The 22,944-nt window shown below is 44.3% G+C and overlaps 1 protein-coding gene across 1 annotated transcript; it reads left to right on the forward strand.

Moving 5' to 3' along the window:
* The first annotated feature begins 776 nt into the window (after window positions 1–776).
* Window positions 777–20,063, forward strand: LOC125515984. Its single transcript, XM_048681464.1, has 12 exons — window positions 777–1,054; window positions 8,687–8,784; window positions 8,876–8,962; window positions 9,051–9,264; window positions 9,658–9,785; window positions 9,870–10,061; window positions 10,139–10,214; window positions 10,301–10,436; window positions 17,760–17,873; window positions 17,953–18,046; window positions 19,153–19,232; window positions 19,750–20,063. The coding sequence occupies exons 4-11, from the start codon at window positions 9,082–9,084 to the stop codon at window positions 19,187–19,189; spliced, it is 960 nt and encodes a 319-aa protein (XP_048537421.1). The 5' UTR covers window positions 777–1,054; window positions 8,687–8,784; window positions 8,876–8,962; window positions 9,051–9,081; the 3' UTR covers window positions 19,190–19,232; window positions 19,750–20,063.
* Window positions 20,064–22,944: the final 2,881 nt, after the last annotated feature.

The following is a 22,944-nucleotide window of genomic DNA, read 5'->3' on the forward strand; positions in this document are numbered from 1 at the left end:
ATCTCACTCCTCGCGTACGTCGCCTGGATCTGGTGGGACGGCGGCGGAGCGAGGTGATGGCGAAATCCTAGTTGGGGATTCCTATTCAACCTTGCGGATTGAGGGCCTTCAAATGCTGCCGTGGTGGACCACATACTAGTTGGGTTGGGGCCATGTCTGCTAAGAGTTATCCATCAGTCATGGAAGCATACGTAGGCCTTTCAAATTAAGTTCATGTACAGCCCGTCCCGCCCCCTTCACTCTAGCTCCAAGTTGGCCCATCCCATCAGCCCATTCCGGCCCTCTTGTTTCTAGCCCCAAGTTGCACATCCTCATCGGGTACTTATAGATGGGTTGTCTTGATCCCATGTTTAGGGTTTTCTACATCTAGGTTTGTCCTCGCACTTTTTTCTCACCACCACTTCTCTTCTTCTCTTTTCCTAAAAAAAAACTTCTATTCTTCTCTTTTGTGGTTGTGGTGGTGATGGATCGTTCATGTGGTCCGTTCTCTAAGCATGATGCTAATGGCAAGCTTCGCTTCGACAACGACAAAGAGGATCTATCAGATTTAGTTCGCAACAAAGTTGAGTTTCGTCCGAAGTTTCAAAGGGAGCAGGAAGAGTATGAGTATGAGAGTTGGGACTCACCGCCAACTTCGTACAAGGAGGAGGAGCGCCGCCTTGCAACGACGACTCCTTCTCGACCTCATCAGACTAGATCTGATGATGCCCTAGATCCGTGGCTTAAAACGCGTGACGATGGGTTCTCTATCTTGAACGACAACCCTAGATCTGAATCTAGATCTGTGAACTACATCTAACTCCTCAAAAAACAATGCCCATGGTGACCAGTGCAAGGATGGCAGCTCCGGTCGTGGGATTGTTCCCCGTCCTCCGCCGGCAAAAGGCTGGTCTACGAGCGGCGTCCCCTCGGAGCGGAGCGGCGCCGGCTCCGAGGTGGGTGCTGAGGAGAGCGACGGCGGCGCCTGGGATGGCGTCGCCCCGGCGACGAGGTTGGCGCTGTTCCGGAGGCGAACATCCTCAGCGTCCCCGTCGATGCGTGGACATGCCACCAGGTGAGCCCCTCGTACGCTAATTTTATCCTCTAGATGCATGTTCATGGACGTCTAGTGTAGTAGTGTTACGCTCCCGCTACGATTACTTCAGGAATTCACAGGATCCGATGCAGATTGAGAGGAAGAACTTTCGTGCCGATAAGTACTAGCGTAGTGTCCCACGACTAGTACTGGTCTCGGGCTTCAGGGGTAATTGGCACAGGCCACTAACATCTGACTACTAGCTTGTTTAATTGTTTTTGCACCTAAAACATCTGTATCTTCTTATGTCAATGCCAGTTTCTTGGATACTGGAGTACATGCTACTCCTGTGCTCCGGATATCTTAGTTTGCATATAATGCCTGCTCTTAGGATGCTTATAATCATTATAATTAGTCCTGGGATTTATTTTGTGTCAAATCATTTCTGGCAGACATCCATCCCTCGCCGGAAGACTAATTATCCTTCCAAATTGGTACTAGATATCTGTGCTATTTATCTTGTCTGTAGTGCACTTGGTAGATAAATTCTTGGCACTGCTCATGGATGATTGATTGTCCTATGAATATTGAAAGTGAGGATATGATACATTCTCGTAGGGACTAATTGTTGAGGATGCTATACATCGTTCCATTAGGTTAGTGCTGTTATATTGCCTATTTCTAGGGAACCGCCATAATCGTTGGACGATCCCTCATGTTTGTATCGATCTTTACATTTGGGGTACTGTGCCCAGCAATCTGTTGCATGAAACAAGACGATCGTATAACCACTTAAATGCCGTGTTGTGCTTCTTAGTGCTGCACTTTTTAGTTCAATTCGTGTTTGCATTAGGGGCAGCTGTGATTTTGGTTCCACCACTTTGACAATTAGGTTCTGAAGAAGATAAGGTTCAGAGATGATAGTTGATGAATCATACATATGCTGATAACACCTCCTCCTAGGAAATAAGTATTCAACTTGGAACCCACATTGAAATAATATAGATTTAGTTGAAGTGCCATATCGCTCTAGTTATACTACTTATCAAAACAGTATTATACTCCCTCCGTCCGAAAATACTTGTCATCAAAATGGATAAAAGGGGATGCATCTAGAATTAAAATACGTCTAGATACGTCCCCTTTTGTTCATTTTGATGACAAGTATTTCCGGACGGAGGGAGTATTAATTAATAGGTAATGGTTGGAACAAGTAAACTGAAATTCAGCTTATGTGATATTTTCTGCCATTGAATTACTCTTGTCATAGGTATGGATATTTGTCCTTCTAAAAACGGTAATATAATACTGTTTTGATAAGCTGAATTAAAATGATATTTGTCGATCTTTATATTCAGAAACGTAGTGATGGCACATCATCACTTGCTGATTTTGCAGCATTTGTTTCATAAAAATAGTACATATCCTGTGGAGTCTCGTACATATTCTTTTAGTGTGGTGTTTGTACTCATGTTGCTGTGCGTCCTAGTAGTGCTCCTTCTGCTGCCATTTTTGTTTTGTTTTGCAAACTATGTGCCTTCTGTTGTGTGTTGTGTATTGCTTTCCCAGCGGCTGTGCACGTGACCAGCCATTAAAGGTGATTTAGTCGACGTCGCTGCCGGTCAGAACGAAAGGATTGAACATCAGACCACAAGACCTGGAGTGGCACCTCGAATGGCAGTGCTGGGCTGTGCTGGACTTGGATCCACTGTTTACTGCTGCTGCGTGCTGCAGTAGTGAAGGTTGCTGCTCCATCGGATGCTGTTGTGGTGTTGCAGTGATCACGACATGTCTCCATGTCATCCCTGTGTTGGGGTCACCTTGCTTTGGTTTCCGTTTTGCCACGCAGGCTCGAAATAATCAGGGAAACCATAACTTGTAACTCGAGGGGGCACCTCACCATTGAGGGCAGGAAAGCCACACACGGATCGATGGATTAAGTCTTGGTATCCACCAGACAGCAGTGGTGGCAGAGGCCCTCAGAGCACTTGGTATATCCACTAGGATTAATGCTTCAGAAGACGAGCTTACCTTTAACTGGACCACCACCCCACCAGCTTCCCAGTGGCTCTGGAATTCATCCTGTAAAACAAAACACCAGTTTAGCAAACTTTCAGTGTTACCATTCGGCATCAAAGGGAAGGGAAAATTTAACCTCACGAGGAAAAGGCCCCCATATCCCTGCAGCGAGAGGACAGTGAACAAATAGGCGCAGTGCCTCATGGCCACACATGCAAAGGGAGCAAATGGGTTCATGTGGCCATCTCTTCCTTCTAGCAAGATAATCCGCAGTTAGGCATTTTCCTTGAACATTCAGCCACGAAAAGAATTTGACCTTCGTGGGGAGCTTGATTTGCCATATAAGCTTCTTGAGGGGAGAATCAACTTTGCAAATAAATTGAATAGTGTAGGCGGAGCTGGCAGTATATTTCTTATTTTCAGTCCACTTCCATTCCACCTTATCCAACACATCGGACAGAGAGAAGGCAGAGGATTTTTGCCAGAAATCAATGTGTTCAATTAGGACCTCAGAGTCTGGGTTCCTCTTTATGTGTGTAATCCATCTTTTATCAGCCAGGCCATCCGCAACTGAGATGTTTCTTTTCCAACTATGCTTGTAGAGCTTTGGGCAGGCAATAATAAATGGGGCGAGGCCATTTAACCCGTGATTGTTTGAGAGCGACAGAGAACGGCCAGTTTCTGTGATGGAAGTGCTGGCAACAAACAGGCCTTTGACCTCCTTGTCACATGGACGGGGTAGACCATGCCAAGGTTTGTCTGTGTCCGTTGCGTTTTGCCACAGCCAGAGAACTTTAAGTTTAAGGGCCTTCCCTTGAGCAGCCGAGTCAGGGATGCCAAGTCCACCTAGACTCAGGGGCATACAAACTTGGGACCAACACAGCAGGCCCTTACCCGCTGCTGATGGCATTAGACTCAGCCCATAGGAAGTCCCTTCTGAGCTTATCGATCTGCTTGATGACCCATTTGGGCTGATCCACCGCCAACAGCTGAAATATAGGCAGAGCAGAGAGCACAAAACGCACCAGGGTTGCCCACCAGCAGAAGAAACCAATTTTGCCTTCCAACCAGCAATATTTTTTGCAATTCTTGGAAATCCTGACGTTTGAATATTTTATCAGAGAGGCATGCCAAGATATGAGCAGGGGAGAGCCACAATCACTCTCAGCCCTCCAGGGGGAGGCTTAGAGCAACTCCAACTGGCCGACCCAAACAGACATTGATTTTGTCTGCTTTTTGTCCGTTATCCGTTTGGGTCGGCCGTCCGCCTGTCCATGTCCGCTTTCTCAATTGGGTCAGCCGGTGCGCCCAACGGGGACGAACCCATTTGTTGACATATCCGTCCCGACATTCTGTCGAACACCTGGTGGGTGAACTGTCCCGAGCGTCCGCCGCCGCACCTCCTGCTCACTGGTGAGGAGGACCTCGCAGGGTGGCCCGTGGCCGCACCGGTCGCAGCAGCGTCGTCGCAGCTCGCTGCCCCGCTCGTCGCGCTCGCCCCAAGCTCGTTGCGCCCGGTCCGAGCTCGCTGCCCTGCGGGCCCCGAGCGCGCCGGTTCGCTCGCCGCGCCCACCTCGAGCTTGCCGCGCCCGGCCCGAGCTCACCGCCCCGCTCGTCGCGCCCGCCCCGAGCTCGCCGCCCCGCTCGCCGCGCCCGCCCCGAGCTCGCCGCATGTGCGCTGCTGCACCTTGGGGTCGTGAGCAGGTGCCGCTCGCCGCTGCGCCTGGGAGTCGCGCGCTATGGAGCCGCTGCACCTCGTGCCTCCTCCATGTCCCTTGGCCCTGGTTGTGTGAGGTCCTCGAGGCCGAGGGAGGTCGCAAGCGGGGTGAGAGCGGCTGCGCGGCGCGGCCAGGGCAAGCACGCGAGCGCGGCACAGCAGGGGAGGCGTCAACTGCGCTATGGCGGGGAAGAGAGAGAGGGGAGAGAGAAAAAGTTGTGTGGCTGGATGGCGGGTGGGCCACGCGGGGCATGCAGCGGATGCAGGCGGACGAAAAGGATACAGAAAACGTCCACTTTGTGTCCGCCTCGGACCCAAATGTGTCCCAAATTTGAGACTGAAATGGGTCCGCGCAGACACAGAACAGCCAGAAAATGGAAATGGGTCCCCGTGTTGGGCATTGTCTTTTGTCCACGCGGAAGCAAAAGGATGCAGGCGGACGATTTGGGTCACTGCGTTGGAGTTGCTCTTAGTCGATCTCGTGTTGTTTGAAACACCCATCTGTTCCGAAGTTCTCGATGACTCTGTTCCATTCTTCAGGCAGGCGCAACAAGAGGACTTTTGCCCTTTCCGTCCTTGCTGGGAGGCATCTCCGTTGACAACGTATACACATAGTTCTGAAGAAAGTTGACCTGAACTTGTGACAAAGCTCCGTCCCTGACCTTGCACAAGGTCATCCCTTAGAGCATCTTCAGCAGCAGCCCAATAATTTGGTGCCCTAAAACTGGATTTAGGTGTGGAGAGAGAAGCTTCTTGGTCACCAGAAATGTTTTCTGCTTTTCCAGCAGACCTAAAACTGGTGCCCTAAGTTTCAGCTTGGGTGCTGTCATAAGGATCCGACGATAGGCAGGCCAGGAGGCGGATCCGATTGTCACCGGGGCACCGAGCTCGATTTTGTCTCCAGTAGCTCCCTGGGGCCGAGATGCCCGCCTGGCCACCTAGGAAAGGCGCCAGGGGGGGGCCAGGGACTGGTGGGGAGCCGGGGGGTGCGGCCAACTCCGACGGCGCCGCGCCGCCCGGGTGCTGAGAGCTCCGAAGGGACCTGCGGCTCGGCGGTGGTCTCGCTGGTCGATTGGAGGTCTCCCGGCTGCTAATCGACCTCGGCAGCCGACGATAGTGTGGCTGCGACCATTTTGGCCGGCGTATGGGCAGGGGAACAGCCGGAATCGGCGGCGGCGGCGGAGGGGGTCGTGGCAGATGTCTCGGCCGGCGGGGCTGGGTGCAGCCGATGGAGTGGCGGCGGCGGCCTCCGGCGGCGATCGCGGTGGGAGGCAAGTCGGCGGCGCAAAGTTTCACTTGTTGGGGTTCCCACCGCAGCCGAATTGATTTTTGGGCAACTGCTGGTGGTGATGTATATTTGCATCAGTTGTAGCAATATTTTGGGCGGGGCCTAAAAATTTTTGGGCACCACATACCTATAGGGCTTCTATTGGGGGCGTTTTTTTTGCCCCAAGTGACCTAAAAAGAAGTTTTCTGGGCATGGCTGCGTTTTTAGGACTGCTGTTGGAGATGCTCTTAGGTTCCACGCACACCACAGCATAAGAAGCACGAGACCGCGCTGCCCAGGTCTGATTCTAGAGAGGAGCAGAAGGAGCCACTCTGGTTCTGAATACTGAAAGACATACTCATCGGGAATGTCCCACACAACTCGGAGTTTCTCCCTTAACGCACGGGCTTTAGTGCAGTTCACCACCGCATGAAAGCCATTTTCTTAAGCACACCCACATATGTTACAAATGTTGTCAGCTTCCAGGGACGTTCACCATTTGTTTCTTTTAGTGGCTAGATTGTCTGACGCCAGTCTCCAGCCAAAAACTCTAATTTTGCTTGGCACAGGCGCTTTCCAAATCAGCGACCACATGGACTGCTCCCCATCAGGATTGTTACTGCTGCTCACCATCGCCGGGTCAGCATGCTTCAGGTTGTAGGCAACCCTATCCACGGCTCTCAAAGTGCCACACATGGGTGTCCTCAAGGTCTCCTCTCGATACTTTAATCTTCACGGTCAACTCAGCATCATCTGGCTAGAAAACTTCCCTTATCAAAGGTTCATTCCACTGTCACCGTCCGACAACAGGAGACCACACGTTGTATCCTTGAACGTCTCCTGCTACCCTGAATCTTCAGTGAAGGTTCCTTCGGGATCTAATTATCCCTCCAGACTCGAATAAAATTACGATTACCGATTCTCGTAACTATCCCCCTTTTTAAGCAGTTCCAAACCGAACTCAATTCCTCTCCATGCTTGGGATGCTTCACCGGTAAAAACTGTATCAAGGACATTATTAGTTGTAGTACCTCACCTTTACAAAACCGAGCACATAAATCCTCCGCCGACTCGATAAGCCTCCATGCCTTCCGAACTAACAGAGCCTGGTTGAAGCACTTTGTGTCTGTAAATCCCATACTTCCGCGTATTTTCGGTTTGATCGAACTGTCCCACGATGCCCAATGCACTATCTTTTTCCTGCATCTTCCCCCCACCAAAACTGCCTAATGGCCGTCATGTAATCGTTATGGGAACTTGAGGGAACTTTAAAAACACTCATGGTGTATGTTGGAAGAGCCTGCGCCACTGATTGGACCAACACCTCTTTTGTTGCCATATACATGAATTTTCATTCCAATTCGAGAGCCGCTCAGTAAATCTTTCATTGATAGGTTGGAATATTGCCTAGGTATTTCTCTTCAAACGTGCACCTTTCCTAGTGTGGATTTCACCTCCTCTTGTCTTTCCACCTGCCATGCGCTACTGAACAAGAGCGAGCTTTTTTGTGAAGTTGGCAACTGTCCAGTGTACCCCTCAAATTTATGTATTACATTCTTCACAACCTCAGCCTGTTGTTGTTTTGCTTGGATGAACAGGGTACTGTCATCAGCAAACAATAGATGTGAAATTCCCGGAGCTGTTCTGGTGATCTTCATGTCCGTCAGTTCCCATCATTCACTGCTTTCTTCAAAAGCCCTGACAAATCATCTGCTAAAAGAAGCTGATACGCCGATATCGGATCTTCCTGTCAAAAGAAACACAAGGTTTTCTTCTGGCTTCTCCTGCAAGACAGACTTAATACCAGAGATATGCTTCACTGAAGGAATTTCTTCATTGAGGACTACTACTGTGTTATGCGTGGAGAAGATGTGATGGAGATCAGAGACCACTTATTTTTCAGATGTCTTTTCGCTAGAGCCTGCTGGCAATATTTTTGTCCAAATTGGAGCTCCCGACATACTGACCAGCTGCATCAACTGCATTTCCAGCCTAAAACAGAGATTGCCTAACCTTTCTATATGGAAGTTATATCGTTCTAGGGGCCTCTTAGCCCTCAGCTCCTTTACCGAAAAAGGCTTTCGCCCCGCTTTATAGATAAAGCAAACAGCCACAGAGCAACCATACAAGGACTAGTCCACAACTCACACACCCAAGTCTCACGACAAGAAGTACAATAGGTTCTGCTGAGGGCACAGCTCAACAAGCCCAAACAAAAGAAAAAGAGAAAGAATGGCCGGGGGGGGGGGGGGGGGGGGGAGAACGCGTCGGGCCCCTAATCCGGCTCGGGGGGTGGCGGCGGCGACAAACGGACATCCATCGAGCGGAGGCCGGTGATGAAGGCGGAGATGGCGTCCCGGTCTTGGGGGCGGCTAAGTGGCCGCCAAAGCTGCAAGTAACCAGACAGTTTGAAGAGGGCGTCAGTAGCACGTCGAAGCGGAATGCGCTGAATCACAAGTCTATTGCGGATCATCCAGAGAGTCCAAGCGAGGGCCCCAATCTCCAACCACCTCTCTAAAGCAGCTCCAACTGCCCTCAGCTCCTTTTCCTTTCCTGCTTGTAATATAAACCAAAATCTATAGAAAGTATGCAGCAGAGTCCTACTGTTTCTGTAAAAAAGTAAATGCTCTTTCGTTTAATTTTTTCTTTCTGTTTTGCTATTCCTCAGTGCCGTCAGAGGAAAACAGGGGTCACGGCAGATTGTAAGGGGTCCAATAAGAGGGGCAAGTGCCCTCTCAGATACTGCAAGAGTTGCATATGTAACAGGTAGAATAATTTCCTCTCTGCTTTTTTTCTTAGAGCCTGTGGTAGGCAATCCTGTTTGGGTTTGTTTGTTGATGCTCTCTTTGTTTAACAGGTACCCTTTGATTGCGGATGAGGTGTTGAAGAAGGAGGCCTGGGAATGCCCCAAATGCAGGAATGACTGCAACTGCAGCAGGTGCAAGTAAGTAATCTGAAGCTGATGCTTGCCATGAGGGATTTTAGATTTTTGTTCTAGTTGATAGATCTCTTTATCTGGTTTTATTTGGCAGAACTAGGAAAGGGGAGGCGCCGACGGGGTGAATGGTCCGTGCTGCCAAGAGGCCGAAGGTCAATCTGGCACGAACTGAGAGCAATGATGCTCTCAAGGATGAAATAGTTGTACCCAGGGGTACTCTCGTGACTTGCATTGCAGGTATGGAGCTGCAGCCTGAAGATGTTGGTGCTGCTATTCAATTTCTGGAGTTCTGCCGCTCATTTGGCGAGGTAATTACAGAAAGCAAATAGTGGTATATTTTATTTATCATTTCGTGTGAATTGGATCATTGATGCATCCACTACTCATTTCTAAATTTGGTTTGCGTTAGCTATGGTCAGTTAGGTTGTCTGAGAATGTTGCCAAGCTAAAAAAATCTATTGTTTTCTTATTGCTTCTGTCTTGTTAACAAAATAGACCATCAACTTGAGGGGCATATTATTTATGATTTCTCAATTTATAATCTAAAGAAAGTTTATTTGCATTTTATTTTATAATCTGGCACCAAACTTGTTATATGTTTCCATAATGAAAATGTTTAACTGTTCTTAGCTGCCTGCTTGCTTTAAGAGACCTTTTCTTGTGTACTATAAATAGAATAATGTATCCAATGATTTAAGCAGATCTGCAAAATAGGGAAGGGACAACCAGAAGAAACTCTCAGACACTTAACTCAACTCAAAGAGGTGTCTTCAATTGTTGCTGACGTTCACATAAATCTTCTGTCTGTCATAGAAAATGGCAAAGATAAGTAAGTATACTAACAAACTGCTATTCCCTTGTCATTTTGCCCATGCAGTTAATAAATGTGTAAATGAGGTTATTTTTTTCTTAGCCGTTTTGATAAGTATCCAAGACATGGAGATGAATGGATAAGGAAAGTAGGCGAGTACATCTCTTTGACATTCAATGCAGAAGATTTCACCCTTCGCTGCTTAAATCAGGGTGTATCAGGATATAGAAGTCTGAACCCTTCTTGTAAGCTGGAGGTTCTGAATTGTCTGTGTGATGAGGCATTGTCTTCTGAGTAAGTACAAGCTACCATATTTGCTGGAATAGTTCACTTCACTACTGTCATATTAATTATCTTGTAACTTCGTTCAGAAAGTTGAGGACCTGCATTGACAATAAAGATAGAAAATGTGTGGCCACACAAGAAATCAAAGCTGCAACCAGAAAGGTACTTATCTTGGGAAGTTCCTTTTTTTGTGTGGTCAACTCGCTTGGTTGACATTAATGATCATCGTTTTATGTCTTGTTTCATAGCAAAAGGAGCTAAAAAGAAGATACGATGACATGACTAAAACCATCGAAGGAGGAGATACTGCTAACAATGAGGAAGCTAATGATATCCTTTATCAAATAAAGGAAGCAGAAGAAATCAAGAAGGCAGCCCGGAATGGTCTGTGACATTATGGCTTGATATATCTTCATTTCCTGCGCTCATTGTTTAGCTTTCTTCATCTGTGCAGTTATCAATCTTATTGATATCTTTCACTTTTGTTTATTATATTATTTCACGTCGTCTATAGTACACCATTCTGCACCTATATTTTTTTTTCTAGAAAATATCTTTGTAATATAAGTACTTTATTAGGTTTTATTACTCCCCATAGTCCACAAAAACATAACTTTTTGGGCATAGCTGTTTTGGAACTTTTAAAACTTTAACCACCAATATCTTCTAAAATGTTTCGATTGAGTGGGAGAAAACCATATATATAGATTTGTGTAAAAGATACTAGCACAATATAACAATTTTATTAGGTTTTGGAATTATAAAAAATAGAAACTAATATTATATGTACTATTATGGTAATTGTGCTAGCGTTCAAAACACTATCTTCTTAAAGACCGGAGGGAGCAGTAGAAGAGATGGTCAACATTAAGACTGGAGGGAGTGTCTAACTTTCACCAACATCAAATTGTTTGCCTACCATCCATGAATGCGTACTGACTATAGGTTAACAAATTGAAAAAATAAATGCAAGTATTATATAAACATATTGTTTGAGTACTCCAACCCAATTGTGTTATGCATGTGGACATTCTTTTGAAACCCTGGACCGTAGAACAATCGATCTACGATAATTTTCATTAATATAAACAGTACTCCCTCCATCCCATAATGTAAGACGCTTTTTGGCACTAATGTAGGACGGAGGGAGCATGTTACAAATAGGGGGAGCAAAATGAAAGAAAACTACAAAAGGCCTACTGATAAAAGAGAAAGTTGTCCAGTCCCAGCTCTAGGTATCATGATCATAGTACTAGAAGTTTACCGAGGACCACTCCTTGAAACAAAAGTAGAATCAAATCATCTTTAAGGGCATATCTCCAAATTCTGAATGGTTGGACTGGAGTTTCTGAATATCTTCCCATTTCTCTGAAGCCAGATGTTCCAGCATCCCAGGACAATCTCCATACTAATAGCATTTGGTAGATCCTCAAGAGCCAACAATGTATCTTCATAACCAGAAGTACCTGCTTTTCTTCTAGGAATGAGAGTGTTCCAGCAACTTTGAGCAAAATTGCAATCCCAAAACAGATGCATACGTGTTTCTTCACATTGATGATTACATATAGGACAAGAGTGATCACTCATCATGAAACCTTTTCGTTTCTGCAAGGATCTTGTGTTAATTCTATTATGCATAGCTAACCAGAAGAAAATCTTATTCTTGAGTCTACAAACAATCTTCTTCCAGATTAATTTGAAAACTTTTAGAGCCTCAATATCTCCCATCAGTTGTTTATACATTTTCATAAAGGAGAATTTGTCAGTAATTCCATTGCATTGCCATCTGTCATTACTATTCTGATCAACCACTGGGATTATACTTGGGACTTATGATTATATGCTTGATTAGACAAAGACATATGAAAGTTATCAGCCCAATCCCTTCTTGCACTAAAATTTTGCAAAGATTCTTTTTCATTTCTAGTAAAAGAATGTAACTCAAGGAATTTCTGAAGCAACGGCAAGTCAGACCATTTGTCCCGCCAGAAAAGAATTGTGTCCCCTTGTCCCACAGAACATGAGGCAAAATCTTTAAAAGAGGGCAGTGGCTTCAAATACACGTGGACATAACCATCCAAGAGATGATAACCTCTTTTTTTCCAGGTGAATAGGTGTGAAGTCTTTTCAGCCTTAGCCTTATATTATATGCCACATAACTAACCGTGTAATTAGGATTTAATATTTAACCCTTTTCTTGGATTAGCGTAGAGACATGAAAGGATATACTAATTAAGTAATTAGTATATAGGCCTAAGATATTCTAGGTTATTTTGCACTAACTAATACATGTGAAATTAATTTAAGAGGGGAACTGATACTGGTACCACAATAGGGTTTATGGATATGGATAGTAAAGGATACCACAAAAGGAAACATATGGTAATATGTTGATACCTTAATTTATTCATATGTACTCCATGATATTGTAACAATGGGATGTAAGTTTCTTTTAAGACTCATGTTAGAATGGAATTTGACCAACCTTTGAGTCAAGTAAATCATGACTGATATCTGTTGGCTAACTTGTTTCCACTATAGTGCTTTGTGTTCCCGTTTATGGAGAGCATGCACAACTACAGCCATTACAAGCACCTATGAAAAGGAAAAACAAAGAACACAACTTGCAAAAGACGAAGCACTCCACGCTTGGCATTGAAGAAATCATGGCCGGAGCAGCTAAGCAAGACATAACCGACCATCATAGGGAAATTATGCTCCATGTAGCACCTTGTGACTAGACGAAGCAAAACACCTTCCATCTCTATCACTGAAGAGGGACCCTACTTCCTTGCCTTGGAACGGAAGGCACCGCTCTGTAGGGATTCAGAGTTGCTCACCCAAGAGCTAGAAGGATGCCAGCCTCGCAGCATGAAGTAGCCCTAGAACTACCACCTACACTCGGAATATACCTTGTTGGCAACCTGCCGTTGTCCACGCACAACCAAAAGGAGCTAGAAAGGTACCAGGGACAGTCGCCGAAGGAGGCATTAGAGCATCGAGATGACACGAAGAGCTGCAAGGGAGCAGAGCAACTGACTGCAAAGAAATTCCCGTGAGTCCTCGGCTTTCGCTGCGCCAAGGGGAACCCTATCCCCTTCCGCAAGGATCGAAGACGCTGCACCACTGAAACTGAGTGATGCAAACTGTTATTGGGGAGCACCAACTTGAAGGACGTTTTCGGCACCTCTCCCTCTCTCTCTCTCTCTCTCTCCTCCTCCTCCTCCTCCACTTTGTTGTGAATATCCTCATCATGGCACCCGATTGTAAGGTTCTACTCCCCCTTACTCGAAATACTTGCATTCCTTGTGGGAGGGGTGTAGCAGGTTCATATTAAAGCCATTGGCTATGACTTTAAGGTATGTACTTTCATGGGCATTAATCAACTAATTCAAAGTTAATGTAAGCTAATTATCCAACTTGAGGGGTGGAGTAAGATTTTTGAGATGCAACAACAACCTGGCATTATCCTTGCGGCGAGAAGAAGACGTTAGAGACCATCGGGCCCATTGTTTTTTATCTTGCCAAAATACAAGCAACTGTGAAAAGGATGCGTACAATGGCGATAATGGAAATATGAATGTCGCATAGTGTTCTATAGGTGTCACCAATCTACCAATTTTGATGTGGAAAGCCTTGCTCTTTTCACCATTGGACAACTTCCATTTTTGGCCTACCACCGCTAGAAAACTTAGATCACCATTTGGTGAATGTACTAAGCCAAAGATCCCTCATGGCACATTCGAGAGTCATGGTGATCCTAAGACACGCACACAGGCAAGATTAATTGGACATAGACATGATGAACGGTATCCATATTGATAGTGAATTCAATATTCCTCATATGGCAACAAATTTAGGATATATAGTAAGCACAAAATGGCAATCCATATTAACCCAAGCAGGTCAAAGGGGAGAGGTGGAGACGGAAGTTGTAGAGGATGGAGAAGGAAAGGCAAAAATGCACTATAGAGGCAGAGACATGGAGACAATGGTGAAGAATTATTGTCGAAGAGTACCAGAGAGTCTGAGAAGAGTTGAGAGAAGAAGAAAGGACGGGCCTCAAAGAAGCATACCTAGGACGACTCATAGTAACACGACTCACTTCTTCCTACGGTGATGGCAATAAAGAGAGCCAACGATGGCTACTTCATGGGATATCTTCCACCCTCTAGGGTCCTTTTCCCCTCTGATACTTTAGGTGTGAAACCCTTGTCTTAAGAGGCTCTTTGCCTTATGTAATGCTCTTATTACTCTTGACAAAATCCATATTTTGTTGGTGTCACCCAAACCATCTAGGCATTCGCCTAGCAAAATTTACTAGGATGATGACCCTCGTGTTTGCTTTGGATCTCACGGATGCTATGTCAATGCCAAGATGATATCCCCTCCCTAGAGTGTGCTAAATTGTTACGGTCAGTTATTGCAATATCGTGGAACCATGGAGGAATAGAAGATTTGGCAAGCCTCCTAAAAGCAAGACTTGATGCCAACAATGGCCCTACTAGTATAAGGGCATGCTGTCATGGTCTTGCTTTCTCCAATCCTAAGCGACATGCTAGGTCAGCTAATAAGGTTGCTCTATATTACAACTAAGAATTAATTTCAGGAGCAGTATTCTCTTGCTTCCCTCTGCTATTTACAATAAGTGCATCACTTGGTTATCAGACTACATATCATATCGGCATGGCGTGGAGTTTTATAATCCGATGAACTTACAAGTGATATGAGATTCTGTAGTTCTATGAGATATCAGTGTTTTCGAAGGATAGCCATTCAATTTGTTGAAGTGTATATGTGGATTGCCTAGGCCCTTCCATCAAGTTCGGACTTTTTGTTATGTTGGCCAGTACATGAAGCTTAACATGGTGTAAATCTGGATTGCCTAGCTAGCCCTTTCCATAAGTTCAGACTTTTGGTTTCGTTGGCTAGTGCATGAAGCTTAACATGGTATTAGAGCCAAAGGTCTCGATTTCAACTTCTGGCTTTCGCAATTTATCCAAAAAATGTTGCTACCCCTTCTGTATCCATGTATAGGCCGCTTGAGCCGTATCCCCGAGTCTTCATATGTTGACATTCCCGCGCCACATGTGAGAGGGGGTGTTGAAGTGTATATGTGGATTGCTAGCCCTTTCCATCAGTTCGGACTTTTTGCTGTGTTTGCTAGTGCATGAAGCTTAACATGGTGTAAATGTGGATTGCCTAGCTGACCCTTTCCATAAGTTTAGACTTTTGGTTGCGTTGGCTAGTGCATGAAGCTCAACATGGTATCAGAGCCTAAGGTCTTGACTTCAAGTCCTGGCTTTCGCAATTTATCCAAAAAATGCTGCTGCCCACTCTGTGTCCACGTATAAGCCTCTTGAGTTGTACCTCTGAGCCTATTCATGTGTTAACATGCCACGCCACACGTGAGAGGGGCTGTTTTAGTGTGTATGTGGATTGCCTGGCCCTTTTCACCAGTTCGGACTTTTGGTTGCGTTGGCTAGTGCATGAAGCTTAACACAATTCACCAAGGCATATTAAATGAGATGGTGTACCACAGGTAAATGGCTCATCCATCATACGGGAAAACATATACCTCTCCGTTGAAGTCATTTGTAAGCATATGTGCTTGTTTCGATAAACCTGACAATGGAGACAATCACTAATAACTTTCCTAAACTACAACATTAGAATGTGTTGTCTTTCCAAGGCTGGAGATCGTGATCAGTGCATGCGTTTTGAAGGGGAGTTAATACGAACATCAATTTATTAGGTTTGGTCACTTCTTTTGGTTATATCTTAAGTTACTACCTTGTCAATCAGTTACAATGATATTAGGTTCCATGTTTGTGCGATTCTTATAAGATTGGACTTGCTATATTGGGGGCACAAGGCAATAATTTTTGTCTCATCTCTACCATGGGTGTTGTCATCCCTACGCATCCTCTCTATTCTACAAATCCCCTTTCCTCTTTGATCTCGTATCATCGCCACCCTAAGCTATGTCTTGCGTTGCCAACTTAATTTCCAAGATCAAGCAACGAGGATGTGGCAACTTGTCATCAGAGCCATTGTCTTTGTCTTATCAATGCGCAATTGGTGTGACCATGACTCAGCTCACACAAAAATTTAATTATCAAAGCGTGAACGGAGCAACTTGTTTATTATGTGTGACAAGTAACCATTGACAACTCAACATTCATTGGCATGCACTAGGAATCCACAAACATCGATGTGTTCTTCATGTGAGCCTGTTGAGAAGACCACGACACACATCACTGGGCCCTTAGACATACATTGACATGCTGCCAACATCAGCAAGATCCAAGTTGTTCTTATCAACATAGATAGCCACACAACTTCATTGGGAATTTCCTCGTGTCGCCGATGTTGGTGTTATTTTGGCATCACCGTTGTTGTTAACCGCCGGGATGCTCATCATGCAGCCTTTCAAGTCAGATCTTCCTGAGCTTATGGACATTACTCACATTTGCTACCTCATACTGAATGTTGGTGGACCACAACTAGAAAGGGCTTATGCCTCAAATAAGACGAGTCATTCTGCCGAGGCCAAGCCTGGTTGCTGGCTAATTACAACACCACGATAAGTTGTCTTGCTAGTGGGAGAAATGTGGTGCACGTTGCATGCAAGAGAAGCAATATAATCAACACTTGGTCATATTCGTGTAGTTAGTTTGGTCAACTTATATTTGAGTCCAGTATCTTCCTTGGCTGCCCAATAATGTTGCATGAACTCCTTTATACACACTCTTTGTCCTACCAAACTTCTTCCCCTTTGTTCTCCGTGCCATATCACTCCTTGTCTTTGCCATGTCACTATGGAATAAACTTTTTGCATCTCGTTTCTTGTCCTACGATCTATCACAGTTCTTACTGCGTTCCCCATCGGGACACAATAGCATTCACTTGGAATCTAGTCTAGGTTAAATAGAGGGTTGCTATGGTGAATCTAGCTGGTGCTAGCATGAAGTTGTACAATTGGTGTTAGAGTTTAAAGGTGTGGACCATGGGCTGCTTGAGGTTTACAGCAAATACCCCTAAAGCCAGGTCTGGGCAATAATATTGATTAAGTCGTCATAACTTGTCCTACTTAAAGGGTGGTCGATATGAGATACACATCAAAAATTCAAACTGAGAATTTGGTATCACGATATTTTTCCTTTAATTTGATACAAAAGTCAGTCTTAAATCAGAACTAAAGTAATTAATCCCTATTTATAGGTAATAAGGTTTACCATGAGGAACCCCTTTACTTTGAAGCTCACATAATCTTTCATTGACAACATTTAGTATGCAAAATAGGCATAATCCGAGTGTCTAAGGTTTAATTTTTAAACTAATTTATCCTCTACTTGCAACTTTTGGTTTATTTTTGTGATCATAATTTGCATAATGCGAAGTCTTAGACTAGCCGGGTAGTTTACCGGAACGTGAACTAACTGAATATGTTTATTTTATTCTCTTAGCATTTCAAGCATACACTGGTTGTTTATTTTACTACAACCAAATTTAGCCTAATTCAGTTGGTGGGTGGTGTAGACGTGTGCATCACCACTTAGGTCTGAGTCTTGTTTGAGTTAGGGTGCCGTTCTTATCCTTCTGTTTTGTCATGTGATGTTTAAAAAGTCCAAGCTTTGTTCAGAAAAATAAAGGTATATAGCTGTTCTGTATTAATTTTCTTCTTGTACTTCCCAATTGTGCCAGAATTAGAGATGCTGAAACGTGTTCATAGGACCACTCCTGTTATGGAAGACAAAGGAGTAAAATACTGGAAGCTGGCTGACTATTGTAATTACAATATAAGCATAATGCGTCAAGGTTTGTAATTATTACGAGGTTAGTTTTCATTTTACTCATTAGCAATATATAGCGACTAGCAATACCATGTTTATATCAGAATTCGATGAAGAAAATAGAACGAAGAACAAAGACATGTGGTTCATGTTCACTGAAGACGAACATAAAGTAGTTGAAGATCATGTAACTACAAGGTAATGAGTTCATCCAATTTAATTTTCAGTATCCCTCTTTCCTAAAGCTTGTATACCTGCTGCTTCAGTGATTTTCTGCCACCAATGTGTTTTCTGTAGTTACCCCATCTGCTATTTAATGTTGGACCTGCTAAATTAATTACGTAAAAAAAACTCATTTTTGGTATTGTGTATTTGTGCTGCCATGTTTGGGAAATTTAAGATTATAGTAATGTAATTGAAGCATAATGCTATGAAGTGCTACAGCTGTTCATTAATATAAGACGTTTTGGCAGTTTAAATTAAACTGCCGCCAAAACGTCTTATACTCCCTCCGTAAAGAAGTATAAGATCGTTTAGATCACTAATATAGTGATCTAAATGATCGTATATTTCTTTACAGAGGGAGCATTAATGAACAGAGTGTGTAGCATTCTAAGAAAGGATCATATATATTTTTTCCTGTCTTACAGTCAGCTGTCAAAAGGCTTTCCTTGGCAATACATTTCACATGTTCATGAAAAAGCAGTAGCTAGCCAGCATTCACCATCACCAGTATTTCATCTGCGGATGCTTCAATGAAGTTTCATTGGTGATATGGTTATTTTTTAGGAAGGTTACCGATTTACTTTGAAAGGTTCTCCAAATAAGCTTAGGCGAACTTTTTTTACTACTTGTGGTTTTCTGGATGCTTGAATAATGTAGTCTGGACTCTGGAGTTCCTAAACAGATAGTTGATGCCTTAATTTCATGGAGTTTTGGTCCACTGTTTCTTTTTGGAAACCAATAGTCCGAGTCTTAGTTTCTTCACATCTGGTCTCGAGATAAATTTTTATTTTTATACTATTATAACCAATATATATGTTCTGTAAAGCCATGCTCAGTTGCTCACCTGTTCGCATGTTGCACAACATCATTGATCTTCTGGCGGATGATTTTTTCATTCCTTCCTTCGCTGCATAGAACTGTGTGTCAGTATGTTTGGTGTTAACAAATTTCCTATTTAGATTGGGCCGGATATTTTGTTTTCCATTTCTTTTAACCTGAGAAGTTCTACCAGCTTGGTAAGTTGGCCTTCATTCTCAATATGGAAGTAATTGTTGGCTAACCCAGTATTTTTAAAGTAGATCCCGACGTCTGCGGAGAAATCATAACTGGGTGTAATGATTTACTGATCCCAGTCTCCTGCTCGTTCAACTGGTTGATGGTATTTACTTGTCCTTTCTTTGTGCCTTTATTTTTACGGGTTCCGGGATACACCACATTTCCTTCACAGGGAAATGGAAATATGTTCTTTTACAACCATGCCGTCACTATTTATGTTCTAACAGCAAAGCGTATATAAAGTTATAAACCCCTTGCCCATGCTATATCAGGAAGCATATGTAAAAGATAGATGTGCAGAAATTTGCACAGCGGATCTCAGTTTGTTTCTTCAAACCCCTTGCCCATGCTATATCAGGGAAAAGTTAGTGCATGCAACAGAATATCACTTTTGCTAGTGTTGCTGGTATTTCCCCCGAAATAATACTTTCAGCTAGTTTATAAAAATTAGCTAGGATAAAACCATATTTTATATGCCACCGTAACACGTGTCATCGCATCGAACTACCTAAGTATTTACGCTCTTAGTATCTTTAGTGATTATTGATCTAAGTAAGTATTCAGTTCAGAATGGTGGCTGTGAATTCTTCTCATCTTGCGTCGATGTTCTGTTTTGGCAGGTGAATGGACTAGCCGAGACATTGTAACATGTGCAAGGTAGAGGCCATAAGCAGATGGCAGTTTTTTCCTAAAGGAAAGTTATACAGTTATAGAACAGTCAACAATTATCGAAGATTGAGTCACAACATTTGAATTCAAACCTTGTGACATGTTTTCTTCTCCATATGGAAACTCAGCAAGACTTCGTAGCACCTTCTGAAGTTTGTTCCCTGGATGTTTTGAAATTGAGGGAAATCTATCATTATCATTTGTATGGCGTACAGTCAAATTTACCTGTTTGTGTTGTATTTATATAATTATTAATCGTTCTATAGCAGCAAAGGATTATTTCCAGTCTCAAACATGAGAGCTTTGAACGATTATTATTGACGCTTGGAGAGATAGTCTCTACTCTCTAGCGTTGCTGTCTGGGGAAACCGCATTGTTGCTGCCTGTCTGAAGGCCCAGCATGGGCGCCGCTGCACTCGGGCGGCCACAGCATGCCTAGGTGGTTCAAATCCCACAAGGCCGCAAGGACCGTAACCTGATGGGTGCAGGTGTTACATTTGATCAGGTAAATATATCACTTGCTTGAAAAACACATTTGGATTATTCAGTCGAGATGGGGGCGATGCAGTCAGTCATGGCGCTTCCGGCGAGACCGAGCCAGGACCTAGCCGGAGGTGGGGACAAAGTGGCTAGCCGGCGAAGGCGAGGACGAGGCCTTTTCGTTTTTGCTACTGCTTGGATTAGATAGCTACCGAGCCGAAGGAGGGGACGACATGGCTGGACACAGCGTTTGGACAGGACCTCGCCTGCCGTTGGGGGCATGCTAGGGCAAGGGAGAGATCATGCTCTGAGTTCTTTCTTACCTGAAAAATGGTTGGTTGGAGGAAGAAGAAAAGGGTAACTGATGCATAGGTGCCCCCAAAGAAAAGGGTAAACATCAAAGGAATGGGGTGAAGGATCTGAAGATGAGGATTTTGACTCATGAGAGGCTAAAGAGGAGGCTAATGAAAGCAAATACGTACTTTCTACTACCCAAAAACCCTACCTAAAGGCTTCTCATCTTTAACCTATAAGACGGAAGGGGTGGCGGAGAGCTTTGTGCCAGCAATTGTGTGTGCCACTGTGGCATCACGTGTAGCGGTTCTTCAACATATCCTTGGGCGCTAGCTCACTAAACTCATGTGCCAGCACAGGGTGTTGTTGAGTCGAGGTTCCCCGTAGATGCAACATACGGTAGTGGGGAATGAAGTCTTAGTTACTGTGATGATGCATGCTTAACTTCGTCATCTTTTTTTTTAAATGTCACCATGTTTTGCCTTGGATACAGTTATAAATTTGAGCTACAAAAGTAAACAATAAGAAATATGTGACCATCCACAAAAGATCTGACGACAGTTATCCCCAGAAACCCAGCACGAACATGACATGTGATGGAACAACCAAACAAAAGTGCTACATCGATATTGACTGATCCAACCAAAGGTTCCAAATGAGATCCTCATCTCCAAAGCCGAGTTTTGAGGCAACATCTTCAACATAGGTACAACGCACGCACGTCGACATTGCCCGATAAAGCCGGAGAGGTGAGATCATGGGTTTTTGTCTGGAACATGCACATCTTTATAATTGAAGTCGTCCCTGGAGGTAACCACTCTACCGGTTTGACGACTCCCTATGTGGATCTCGATGATGTGAGATCCCGAATCCCATCCTTGTTGTGGGGAAAAACAACAAAAGCTTGCAAACACTTCCACAACACCTTCGTCTATGTTGATGAGAGAGAGGGGGGCTGTTTGGTTCGCTTCCACAAAAACTAGTCTGAGTCAGGCAGGAATCTCAAACGTCCGATTTTGGAGGCCTGAGGCCGAGATATGTGCCTGCCAAGGAGCTACCTGATAGGCCTCCAACCAAACAACCCTGGATGTAGGGTTATCCAACCGCTGGTGTCGCTGCCCCGCGTGCACCAATACTATATTGTCGCAACACCACTATACCTCCAACCGCCTTCGCTCGTATCATTACCCTTTGCCACCACGCCAGTGTTGCTCGCCGTTGCTGCGAGTAGATCAAGCCCAGCAGTGCCATCTCCACCCAGGGCCGCCACCTCGATTTCCAGCGTCCTCCAAGAGGGAGCAACAAGGACCTCGCCGCCACCTTCAGTGGTGCCATCTCCATCTATATGTACTGGTAATGCCTCCTCACGACTAATTGCTTCACGGGCGTCGGCTAAATTTGCTAATACGTGCCATTGCTCTGTATTTTTTCTAAATTCAACTTTTAAATACATTTAATATGGAGTTTTTGTTGTAACTTTGGTTTCCACCGGATAGCTGGCCAAACGGGCCATGCTAACTAGGTCGGCCCGGTAGCACATAGAACGGGCCCGACATGCGGCACGCCATGGGCATGCCTGGGCCTGGAGGCGGGCAAGCGGGCCGGCACGACATAGCCCGTTTATTTTTTTTGAAATAAATAAATAAATATGTCCTATATAAATACCTATAGTACTTTAATATGTTCAATAATTTTGTAGTGCATGCGTACATTTGTAGTGCTCTAATGTGTATTTTTATCTTTTTGTAATACTTCACCATAATTTTTATAATTTTTGGCCTTTTCCCCTGTTTTTTGAAGGTATTTCACTGGAAAAAAACCAAATTGACACGGGCCGACCCACTTATCTCTCGTGTCGTGCTTGGGCTGCTGCCTGCACCACGTGGGCCGGCACGGCACGGCCCAGCTATTAATCGTGCCCTGGCAGGCTGTGCCGTGCCAGGTACGTTTATGGCAGGCCGGGCCGAGCTGGGCCAGCCCGGCCCGTTTGGCCACCTCTGAATTCGAATTTGTTTTCACAATTTAAAAAATGTTCACCTTTTTGAAAATTTTGTTTATTTTTTTTGAAATTTTGTTCACTTCATGTTTTGAAAAATATCATGGTATTGTTAGAATTTCTAAAAAACTTACAACTTTTAAACATTTGTTTGAATTTTTAATAAATTTTATTCACATTTTCTTAAAATAAATGTTGAAAAAAGGAACTTCCATTGTAATTGGACTTTAAATTTAGTGCTGCTTTTTGGTCGTTTGCGGTCGCTAGCTTGGTGGCTTGGCTCGCTATTATCCAGCCTGAGGTCCGGAGTTCGATCCCCATGATTACTATTTTATTTTTCATATTTTGTTCAAAGCCTGCAAATTGCGCCAGCCCT

The sequence above is a fragment of the Triticum urartu genome, chromosome 6 (assembly GCF_003073215.2).
Source record: "Triticum urartu cultivar G1812 chromosome 6, Tu2.1, whole genome shotgun sequence".
NCBI lineage: Eukaryota > Viridiplantae > Streptophyta > Magnoliopsida > Poales > Poaceae > Triticum > Triticum urartu.

Coding starts and splice junctions, on each gene's coding strand:
- LOC125515984 (XM_048681464.1), top strand. CDS start 9,082: ATGGTCCGTGCTGCCAAGAGGCCGAAGGTCAATCTGGCACGAACTGAG. Junction 9,786..9,869: donor ATAGAAAATGGCAAAGATAA/GTAAGTATACTA, acceptor TTTTTTTCTTAG/CCGTTTTGATAAGTATCCAA. Junction 10,062..10,138: donor GATGAGGCATTGTCTTCTGA/GTAAGTACAAGC, acceptor AACTTCGTTCAG/AAAGTTGAGGACCTGCATTG.